Genomic DNA, 13,019 nt, shown 5'->3' on the forward strand with positions numbered 1-13,019 from the left:
TCTGTCTACGGGTACGCTAATTCAAAAATAGAGTGAGTTAAATAATAGAGGCTAATTAAACAATAAGATTCAGATTTATGCGTAAAGTGAATATAATTTTTAAATTAAATTAATTTCCTTATTTTAGCGTTTATTAACTTACTGAATTATAAGAAATGTTGCTTTTCATTAGATTTCTATTTCATTTACTTGCAAATGTTATGGTACAGAATACAAAATTCATTATATATCCCGACAGTCAATCGTACTGTAATCAGATTTTATTTCGTTTGGGTGGAAAAAAGATATTTTTTAAAAGAAAGCGAAATTTATGTTAAATTGAAATTGTCTGATAAGAAAATAAATTTAATATTCAGTAAGGTCAGATATTATAATGGCTTGTGTTTCATGGACAATAGATAAATGAATACAGATTAATTTAATATACCGCACCTCAAAATGTGGGCATTGCAATCACACTTTAGGAATTTTTCAATTTTTTGGCGGATATTTCAAATTCTATTAAAAGTATGCTCACAACCTCTTAGATTTGGACATTTTAGCATCGGTTTTGTTCCCATACAATTCACTTTTTTTCACGCTTTTGTTTTAAAATTCATAAAAAATATTAACTTTGCATTATTTATGGGTTTCTTTATTATTATATTAAATTTCATTATTATTTGTATTATTTATTTCACAATTTAATAAATATGACGATTTTCTTTTAGTGAGTAAAAAAATAGAGAAATATATAATAGTTTCCAGGATATCGCCGAAAGCTCATAAGACTCATTTAATATAGGAAGAGTCATTTTTCCAGTCCATAAAATTTTATTGAGATGTTAAGTTCATGGCGATATATCGATTCAGCAAATGAAAAGAAGATAAAGAATAATAGCCATAATGTCAAAATTTCGAGATAAAAATAAATCATTTTGTTGATTGGAAGAAACCTGTCCTCTCGAGTCATTTCCATCGACACAAGTTTTATGAAGATGTAGTAATAAATAAATAAATAAATAAAAAGTTAAAGAGCCGTATTTTTTTGTAGTTGTTGTCGAGTTTTATACATCTGACCGGGTCAAAAGAATAGCATATCATGGTGGTCCAAGGTACAACAGTTACAGTTTCTTATTTAAAATTCTAAAATTTATTTTTGGTTAAGAATAGTGAAAAATGAATTTGCACAAGATAAGATTTAACCTTAATTACCCATCTGTAGTATGTATGCACTAATATAATAATTTAGTGGTGTCGAGAAATGTAAGGAGGCAAAAGAAATTTTTGCTATACTTACTTTCCAGTGGCAAAATCATATAAATACTTGTAGAATACTAAATAGACTATATGCATCACTTTTTATATAAACTTTCGACGAGTGCTGGTTCGTTTTCTGAATGATCAAACTAATTTCTTGTCAACAATATTCAACTAACAATTCCATACTTTTCATTACAGAACGCTCACCATAAAACACCAATCACGAAACGAGACACGAACAAGAATAATAAGGAACAAAAATAAGAATTTATATACAATTCATATATTATCAGATTATCAGATGATAATTGCCACAATTGGTGAATTATCATCTGACATGACGATAACAACAACATTTTTGTTTGATATTTAACATTTCCCCCGCATTGAATAATTATACTATTCAATTAATCATCAAGTAAAATATATAACAAATTAAAATTCAATCAATTTGAAAAACTTAAGTAAACAACATATTTTTCGTATTATTAATCAATGTGAGTTCAAAATATAATTAACATTATTTATACAAGTAATTATAAGTTATATTAATATGTATAATCAAATTATTCAATATGCAGAAATCACAGATATTGGCCTGTAGCAGTGCGAATTATTGCTACACGTACGTTGTTGTCTTTACCTGGAATTACTTCTACAATGGGACATAAAGACCATTTATACAAGGGAGAGTTTTCTTTCAAAATAGCCATGCTGCCTAGGACAATATTGTTACGAACCTGTACTTTTGCTTTCCAGCATGAACAGTGTCATCAGAAGAAAGACCGTTTTAACGATCAGACCTGTGGGTGCTGATCGGGTGACGCGTCAGGGACCTCAGGGCTTGGCGACATTGGAGACAAAATGGATAATGCTGGAAACTTCGAGAATTTTCACGATCCATCCAATAGGAACCGAGATACATCCTGATTGGCCCAGAAGGTTCTCGGCTGGCCTCCCAGGAACTATAAAAGGAAGGCACTCTCAAGCTGCAGGGTGTCGTCGTGAATTGTAGTCGAAGTCGCCGACAAGTAACGAGTCTTCGAGAGAATAGCAAAGCAACAGTGGAGTGTCTGTGTTGTGTGGAGCTACTGATGAATTGCTGTGGCCCGAGTCTTGTTATCTACTGTAAAAGCAGCTTCGTATTTTGTGTCTAGCAGCCAGTTGTGAGAAGTAGCGAATCAGCAGCTAAAGCGAGGAGACAGTAAGAAGTTCAGCCGTTGCCGTTAGAGAGACCGTAGAGCAAAGCAACGAGGATCCCCTCTCCTGCTGGATTCTGTCTGGCCGCTTTGTGTGCTACGGTCGATTACTACTTATGAGCTACTGTCTGTTTTAGTGTGATATCCTGTATTCTTCTCGGCTGTAAATACTTGTCGTCTGTGTACTCGTGTTCTTCGTGTAAATAAACGTCGCTGTTTTGGACTGAGGTCTGCTGATTGTGTTCTCAAACCATACACCCACTACAAAAAGAACCCGGCGGTGGAAATCCATACCAACATTGTTTTTTTAAGTTCCATTTGTATCTCTGGTGGAGTTGATTTAAATAATCACGCTGCCAGTTTTTTCAAATTGTTTGTACACACTTGCTTACCAATTTCCACCTACTTAATCTATTTGAAGGTATGTTAATTTCAGGTTCTGCTATTGAAGTTATAGGGCGACCAATTAAAAAATGGCCTGGAATAAGAACATTAGAAAGTGAAGATCATTGGGGTCGGCCGATAAGGGAGTAATTGGTCTAGAGTTTAAGATGGATTCTATTTGATTGTTAAAGGTTAAGAATTCTTCATATGTTAATTTAGTGGTTCCTACTACTCTTTTATAGAATTTAAAGAACTTAACACCCGTCTCCCAGATACCTCCAAAATTAGGTGCTCTGGGGGGGGGCTAAACTTGCAAATAACATCTTCAGATGAAAAATAATCAGTTATCTTATCCTTATCCTTGATTTTTTTAAGTAAGTTACACAACTTTTTTAGTTCTAAATTAGCACCCACCATATTTGAAGCGTTATCGCTAATCAAAATACTCCTTTTTCTACGACGAGCAAAGAACCTTTTTAGACAAGCTATAAGCGCTTCTGAAGTTAGATCATCAGCCATCTCTAAGCGGACAGCCTTTGTGGCTAAGCAAACAAATATCCCGAGGCAAATTTTATGATAAATTCCTTTGCGTTGGTTTCTATATTTAATTAAAAACGGGCCAGTAAAATCGATACATGTTTTGCTAAACACTGAACCAGGGTTAACTCGATCTGGTGGTAGACTTCCCATTATTTGGTTAGCAATTACAGGTTTTTGTTTACAACAAAATTGTGGAAAATCTTTCTAGATAAGTTCCTAACTTGTAAAGGCCAAAACTTTTATCTTACAAAATTTAATATGGCTTGTGACCCTGCGTGCAAATATTTTACAAGTTAGTGTTGCACAATCAAATTGGTAAACTTATATTTTGCAGGTAAAACAATGGGGAATTTTGAATCATAATTTAAATTCGATTGTTCCAATCGAACATCTACACGAATAACATTTTTATCTAGAAAGGGATTTAAGAACCGTGACTTACTCTTTGGAGATACCGACTGTCTTTTATCAAGCGAATTCATTTCCTCGAAAAACTCACCTTTTTGAATGAAACTAACAATTATTAATTCTGATTCTTTGATTTCAGCAGACGTTAATACACCGATCACTCTCTTGTTAGGATTTCTGCAATTGAAAAGAAACCTGCGAATGAAACTAAAAATTCTAATTAGCTTAAAATACTTTGAACAATTTTCAATTAGATTAGCAATGAAGTTACAAGTATCAGTTATCGCCAATGAAAAAGTGTTCGACTGCAGTTTTAGTTCTGATAAATAGTTACTTGAGTTATTACATATTAATTCTTTGTCCAAAGTTAGTTTTAGTTTATGGTGCAAAAATGATGGATCATTCAACCATCTAACTTCTGATTGAAGCATTTCAGGTTCTAGAATATGTGATACCAGATTGGCTGGATTGTATTCTGAACGCACGTGAATCGACTGAAAGTCACTTGTCAGTTTTTGGACTTCACTAACTCTATTGGCAACGAACACCTTGAGTAGATGTAGTGATTGTTGTATCCAGGATAATACGATGCTCGAGTCTGACCACAAATGAATAGCTGATATATTTAGTTTTAAGAACTTGACGACCTTTGTTATAAATTTAGACAACAGTACAGCAGAAATCAGTTCAAGTTTAAGAATTGAGATTGTCTTTAAAGGGGAAACTCTGAATTTACTACAAAGAAGATTAGTAGTAATTTTCCCATTCGATGCGATACACTTTATATATATGACGGCTCCATATGCTTTTTCACTAGAATTTGAAAATCCATGAAGTTCTACAACTTTAAATTTTCCATAAGAACAAATCTGAAGATGTCCAAATCATTAACCTGTGGGCGGAGAGGAGTTGAGCTATTCTGTGGGCGGTATCACCTTGACAAGGAATGTAGTATGTGAAAACAGGCTCTTCACAGTCGACTACTTCTGACATGTGACCCAAGCTTTGATACTCGTCTATGAAATTTTAATATAGTTCCCACATAATTGTTTCTTTTTTTTCAACTCTTTATATAACCAATTTAATCTCCGAAGACCGATGTCTGTCTTTCGATTCGCCTAATTCAGAATTACTTTTTTCTCTCATTAGCATTTTAACCACATAACGACCGCTCTCCGTTCTATTATGATTGGTAGAGAACTATCACATCTTTAAAATAAAGAAAAAAATGTTTCTTTCGACTTTACTTTAATTTAATAGGCAACGTTTTCGTTAAATTGATGTAAGAGATACAAAAGAAACAAATTTTTAAAAAGGGGATATCACTAAAAGGCTTGCTTTTTTTCATTTGAAGCAAAATAACTGCCATTCGAAGCAAACGCATGAAGAAAAATGGAGTTGATTATGAAAATTGTTTTGTAAAGCTGATTTATTATTTGATGTAATGAAAAAAAATGAATAAAGCACAAATAAATTTACCTTTAAAATTTAACTGTTAAATATACTATAGTGAAAACATAAATAAATAAAATGTAGGTTTTAAGTTTTTTCAAAGTTTCATCTTTAAAAAGGAAATTCAATTCAATCATTTTTTATTTATTTTAATATTTTTTCAGCTAAAGTAATCTAACTATAAATCCATTATAGAAATTGCAACAAATAATTCTTAAGTTTTTTCGTTAGGTAGAATCTCTAGCATGATAATTAACAGTGCAATACTAATATTATTAGCAAAAGTGTTGTAAAAAATAAATACATTTTGGGATGTTATAAAAAATAAATATCTTTTAGTTTTCAGATCCACACGTTTTCTTCTAACTCAGACGTAATGAAACATTTCTTTGAACACTTTTAAAATGAACTGCACATTATTTTCATGTGTAGACATGTAATATCTACCGAAATATTGCTGTAAAATTTTTTTGATCACTTAAAACATATTTTATTTTTATGCAAAATTTTAGCCCTAGTTTCTCGATGTTGTCTTTTTTCATTTTCGACGCTTTTAAAAAGTATAAGTAAATTCTAAAGGTATAAATAAAAAAAGCATACAATAAAACTCATATTAAAATCATTACAATTTTATTTATCTATCTGATATTTTAGGATTTATGAAAATGTTCAAGTGCTTAACAAAATTAAAATTAGTGCTAAAATATTGTCAAATGGACAAATAATATATATCTACAGTATAAGGAAATGCCATTAATAAAAATGTTTTCTTTTTTTTTCAAATTAATATTAGTATAATTGCAAAAATTAATACACGGTGCATTGCATTTTCCCTTTTGTTACTTTCGAATAATAATTAATGCTTCACAATTTAGTGAATGATATAAACTTTCAGTGTTCGATTAGATTATGCGATTATACTCAAATAAATTTTAACCAAAAGATCCTCTTTAACTTGGATATTTCCAAAATGTCATTAAAAATAAATGTATGCTTCTTTATATTTATTATATAAATAAGAAAACCATAATATCACCTAATAAAATTTAGTATTAATATTTTTGATGCATTATTACATTCCTAACATCCATATGATTTCAATTATTCATGAGTTTAATTTTAATTGGTAAGTATTGATAACTCTAGTGATATGTGATAGCTTCACAATTAATAATTATTTAAATAAAATAAATTTTGATATACTAAGTTTTTAAAACAGACTGAAAAGTATAACACAATTTCTCCTGACCTCATTACAGATTGTTCTGAAATTTTATACTTATGAATGAGGAAGGTCTTGCAATCATAAATTTTCAGAGCAATGTACATGGGGTTAGGAATCTGTATAAGGCTAGGAGAAATTATTTTATACTTTTTAGTTCTCTTTAAAAAAGTGATATATTAAGAAAACTTTATTTATTGAACAAATTTCTGCTTTCTAGTCTTGTGTGTGTGAAATTTTGTAATATATATGTAACAGAGAACAAAGCGAGTTAATAAAAACATATTAAAAATTCAACAATTTTTCGTAAATCATTCTTTATCAGTGTTTGATCTTGTCCATTTTCTTAGTTCCTGAAGTTCATAATTAGAATTTTGATTATTTAATTTTTTTTAATATTATATATAAACTTTATCTTCCCCTTCTTTTTAATAAGTAAACTGTCAAGAAAGTAATTATATAATGTAAATAAAAGTATGAAATAAGTAAAATTAAAATATAATGCAAAACAGTCCGTGTGTATTAAAATATAGAAGCAATAAAAAGAATTACAAAGAATTTAAGAATAAGTTAATAATATTGCATTTTCTAATATACAAAAACAAAATATCAAATGATACAGTGATTACTAAAACAATTAACAAGTTACAATAATTCTTTATATATTACAATAAATCTTTAAATTAATAATCATTATCGAAAGCAATACTAACAGTGCTTTAAAGTCATTGCTTGACATTAAATAATAATCAATACAATGATAATGTTATTAAAATGTATAAAAATTTTCTTTATAAAAGAAAATGATTGTATGTTTATTTCTATTTGTAGCTTCATTTGTATATATCAGATATAAAAAATATGTATATAATAAAAGTACAAATTTAAAAAAAAAATAAATACAATCGTGTGCAGTAAAGTAATAACTTTTAAGTGTTGATCATGTAACGTTGATTATGTAATTTTTAACTTAAATATCATTCTGATTTCAGAAAAGTGCCAAGGGAGCTTATAGCGATGAATATTAAAAGAACACCATTTAAATAAATTAAAAAAAACATTGAAATCTCAAAAAATTATACAATCAAATTCTTGTTTTTAATCCATATTAATAAAATCTACTCCAATAAATTTTGGTATATAATTTATTTTTATCTGTTTATCAAGTAATATTTTATATTCATAGATTCAAAATATGATTTCAATCAACTTGACTTTAATTGACATTGACTTGATTAATTGTGTATTCTCAATATCATAATTATCTCTCTTTTTCTCTTATTGTAATATAGACTTTGGGATAAATGTATAAAGTATTTTAAAAGATTTTTTTTCAGTTATAAATACAGTCTTCCAGATTTTTTTGGCTAAAAATTTTTTTGATTTTTGTCATCTTTTAGAAATCGTTCTTCAGAATTAAAAAAACATGTAAAACAATGCTATTTCATATAATTAATTATATATAAATACTGAAATATTATGAACCAAATATTGTGAGCAGATGTATGTATAGACGGGCCAATTGAATAAATGCAAGTATTTCAGTATTTAATTTTTTTTAATGTAAATCAAATTTTCTGTGTTCATTTAATAATTTCTTTAACGTTGGACATATATTTATATTAGTAAATTGTAAATGCAAGAGTATACTTTATAATCCATTTGTACAATATGATATTTGAGCGAATGAATCACAGAAAATAACATAAGTATTATCTTTTATATGCATTACGAAGATAGATCTTAAACACTAATATTGTTTCTTTCTGTATTTTATCACTTCTTTTAAAAATGATAATATTTAAACACTAATAAAAATCAAGAGGATTAAAATCAATCTGCACATTACTTACATTAATGAAATATTGCCCCAAAGAATTCATAAGATTTTATAGTACGTAGGTGAGAAATTATTATGCATATACTTTTATATAAATAAAAGGTATTCTAATGTGTTCGGAGGTATGTTTTTGTAAAATAACATTTTTACTTTCTTTGCTGCTATTTTTTACTGCATGTTTTCAAAATTATGGAAATATTCTAAAATTAAGTTAATTCTATTACCTGTTTTAAAAACTTGAGAAAGTGTACGAAAAATAACTATACAATCAGCCTTACTGTAACAGCCATAGACAAAATTATGTTCTAAATATACATACATCCTTACAGGAGTACATTTTTATAGCAGTTATATGTGTTATGCTCTAAAATATTTCTTGTGATTCAATTTTTTTTTAGATATATCTGAACAAATTCACTAAATTGATAATTTTTCATAACAAATGTTTTTTATTTAAAATGAAACGCTTTAAAATGTTACTTATATTCAATTAAAACAAAACAACTTCAGAGAACAATCTCAAAATATTTCATATTCATTCGTGAATATCTTTTTCAGAAATCATTGTTATAGCTGACCGTTTACTTCAAAAATATATTTTCTCAGGAAAACGTTTTAAACTTTTAATATAACTTAAAATAATGATTTTGACTCTGTGATGAAAAAGCTGTAGTTTCATTTGTAATCCGCATACAAAAAATTAAAACAGCTTTAAGGAGCCCATAAACAGGCTATAAAATTAAATCATAAAAAGTATTAATAATTTCATCGAAAATGACGATTTTCCACCAATTCGATACTTTAAAATGATGGTCTCGATTACAAAAATACTATGACTTTTCATAATTATGCAAAGAATGACAACAATGATACAAAGGTGAAATTTTCACATTGTAAAAGAAGGAAGTTGAACATGAGCTTAACACTGATATTCATTGTGATATGCCTTAGTCACATAGATAAAAATTAATTAGCATTTCATTTTGAGTTTTCCATTTCAACGCATACCTGCAGTCATAGACACCAATTCATTCGTACCATTATTTGTGAAATTTGTTGACTTTGTAGCTCTATTTCCGAAGCTTTGACCTACTTATCAGACGAACAGTTATTTTCTGAACGTTTTTCGACGATACTCTTGAACGATTTTCATGTTTTCCTTTTGCCCATACATTTTCTTTTGCATGACATGCTACACAATGCAACTGCTTTTAAGGTCTCTAAGATTGCATGAAAAATGAAATCAGGTTGTTACAGAGAGACATCTCTCAAACTAACATGTAGAAATGCTTATGAGTAGGCAGTCGCCATTTTTATTTTTGACACTGAGCATGTGCCTGATTTCGATTCATTGCATTTGCTACACTTCTTTCTCCACTCTCTGTCATTTTTTATCTTTACATAATTGTTCATTAAATAATTAGAATTGTCTCTAAACGCGGAAGACATTTACGAAAATTCTGAATGAGTAGAATCTTTAAATGCAAAATAGTTCTTGAATAATATAATTCTTTCAAAGTAAAACTTTTAATGCATCTATTAGGCATTTGTCTAAAATGTGAAATCTTGTTTTTTTATACAGATATATTAAAAATTTTACTTATTAAAATCTAAACAAGGAATTAAGGAAATTCACTGATTTCGTCATGAAATTTGAAAAGAACATATTACCAATTTATAAAGCTTTGTTAATGCAATTTTCATGTTATATGTCGTGTTTTAAAGTGTATTTTGAGTAATTTTTAATAAAATAAAAGGTACCTGTTGCAAGTTTCTCCATTCTGTTTGTAGTTTCATACTTTATGATGGAAAATTGTGGTAGTTCGGCGTCATCCACTCCAACAACTGGAGTGCTAGTCCAATACATAACTACATCAGCAACAGTGTAACCATCTACAAAATGTATATACGTTTTATTAGAATAAGTGAAAGATTCTCAGCAAATGTAAAAAAGATAGATTAAAAATGCAGTTTTAGTTCCTTTTTACCATATATGTGATTAAATTATATATCTGGCTTCTATTCTATTAATTCGTTCTGTATTTTATTTAAAATTTCGAAACTTTTTATTTCCTTTTTTGCATTACTATTTCATCACATTTATTTGAATGGAAAATAACTTGTTCTAAAATATTCTTAATAGAAAAGTCATTAACTACCATTGTATTGCAATATCTCTATTTCTAATTTTTTTTATTGTGTTTTATCTTATTTATAAAACTACAATGTTTTCTGTAGAAGAAGAAACACTTTAAAAATATCATGTAAAAGTGTTCTTTTGTTCCTATTTTTATCGTTATTTTAATGTTATTATTCTGTAGTTAAAAGCTACAGTATTTCTAATTCAAGATTGGAAATGAAACACATAAAATACATTGATAAATAAATTGTATTTTAAGAGAAGTATGCATTTTGTTTTGATACTTTGAATGAACGATTTTTAATAGAGGTTAGAGTAAATGATACACCATGAGGGTTCGTCCTTCTTTTGTTGATTTAAGAATATAGAAATTTACAAAGTTTTCCCCGTGAATTTCTGATTTGTTTAGTAACCAGATATGAAATTTAATTGCACTTATATATAGATGTTGAATTTAAAAAAATACTTTAAAGTTTATTCGATTATGCTTGCCTAAGTTAATAAAGTGTATGCACATGTTTCTCGTATTGTGTAATGTTCGAAATATCTCTGAAAAGCACAATATATAAATTTTTTCTCATGCATTCAACAAAATTAATATTGTATGTGAAATTATCCTAAAATACGCTGAGCTAATATTATGAAAAAAATTATACTAAATTTTTAAATGAAAAGGGTTTATTTCATTTTAGCTAGCCCATGCAACAAAATGGTATAATGTGCTCTTATCTTATTGTAGTTTTATTAATGATAAGACATTTGTTTTCTATGCAAAAACTTTTTTTTAAAAAAAGGTATGAAATCTTGTTGTACCTTTCAATATTTTGATCAATACCATCTTTTATATAATATGTTCTAAGACAGCTGTAAACATATATGGAAATTACAACATGCTTATAAAACGAATTTGAAGTAGATAACTCCTTCTATATGTAAATGACATGAATTTCTTCTAGAAAATTCTAAGAGTATTTTTGAACTGTAGCCAGATTCTCATTCTTCGTTTGATATGCATAAAAATGGAAACATTTAACTCATTTAAAAATCAATGATTAAAATGTTTTATAAATAAGAGTAAGTTGAAATATTTTTGATGAATAAGATTTGATTTTATGCCGGGTAATGTAAATTAATTTTCGCTGGAGTAAATATGGAATAAGCAATAGAACTTTGCAAGAATTTAAGAATACCAAACTCAAGGTTTTACGAAGCCTAGAAATAATGATATTTTTAGTAATCTGCTGTTGGTTTAATTTATTATCATTATTTATATTCAAATGTATATTTCGTTTGAAATTCTGATCTTTTATTTCAAATTAAATTGACTAATATAAATATGTAAATTGACCATACAAACACTTATTTAAAGTGCTTAATTTTCTTTCATAATTAATTATTTCGAATCAGTATTTTGAGAATTCGTTAATGTTCTAATCTTCCACGTTATGGTATTTACATTTCAACTTAAAATTTGTAATATAGTTTCAAATGTCTGTCCTACTGAAATCAGACCAAGATTCTGCATTTGTTTGGTATGTATTATTGATATCAAGATACAATAGTTAAATGTTAAATATGGTACAATTTGTCTTAAATGTTAAATATGGTACAATTTGTCGTAAATGTTAAATGTGGAACACTATTGTTAACTTGCCATCAAAATGTCCACAAAGATGCCAGGATTATAAAATGACAATGGGATTCATTTTTAATAAATTAATTTATTCGAAAAAAATTTTGCTGGCTATTTTATTTCAAGATTCATAATTTGTATTAAGAATATATGTTGAATATAAACTATTTTAACATGAAGCAATTATATATAAAATAAAAAAGACCCCTTTTCTTTAGTTTGAATTTTATTTGGGGATTCTTTTACAAATTTTTATTACACTTAATATATTTCATGTTTACAAAGATGGAATTTTGAAATTTTGTTCCGACTTTTTTGTTAGTAGAAATGATTTAGTAGCCAATATCAGAAAAAACTGATTTAGACATTCCATAATATTTATAATAATGGATTACAAATTCAAGATTTAAAGGAAGAAAATAATTAAAAGAAAATAATTTTTACCTTTCTGTCTACCAATAAAAATACTTTTATTTTTAGGAAAAATTTTTAAATGATGGCTTCTGGAAGGGAATAATAAGTGGCAAAAATGATTGTTTTAAGAAACTGAAATTAAACGTTTACTTTTTCAATATCAAGTCATTTATATATATATTTATTTCCATTTAATAAAGTACTTTAAAAGAGTTGATAATAAAAAACGAATATTGGAATACAATTTAAACTATAATTTAAAAAATAACTCGTTGTTTGATTGTAATGAGGAAAGATTAGTGACATATAAAAATAAATGTATTCTTTAAAAATATGCGTGTTTTTATCAAAGCATTCAAATAAACTTTCTGTTTGTCTAAGAATACTGCTTAATTTTATATGACTGTTAAATGCTTAATTTTATATTCATGTTTGAATATATTTAGAATAAAATATCAAGTATTTCAGGTAAGTGCATAAAGAATCTAGGTTTTTAAAACCCTTTCATTTTTTTAGATTTAAGCTCCATTTAGTTAAAATGGGTT

At 27.6% G+C, this 13,019-nt stretch overlaps 1 protein-coding gene across 1 annotated transcript in view; it reads right to left on the minus strand.

The window, feature by feature from the left end:
* The window catches only part of LOC129960455 (gamma-aminobutyric acid receptor subunit beta-like), an 89,661-nt gene that overhangs the window by 48,289 nt on the left and 28,353 nt on the right, over positions 1 to 13,019 (minus strand). The window contains exon 6 of the mRNA XM_056073902.1: positions 10,049 to 10,180. Coding sequence (XP_055929877.1) covers positions 10,049 to 10,180 — 132 coding nt within the window. The remainder of the gene's footprint in view (positions 1 to 10,048; positions 10,181 to 13,019) is intronic.

The sequence above is a fragment of the Argiope bruennichi genome, chromosome X2, assembly GCF_947563725.1.
Source record: "Argiope bruennichi chromosome X2, qqArgBrue1.1, whole genome shotgun sequence".
Lineage (NCBI taxonomy): Eukaryota > Metazoa > Arthropoda > Arachnida > Araneae > Araneidae > Argiope > Argiope bruennichi.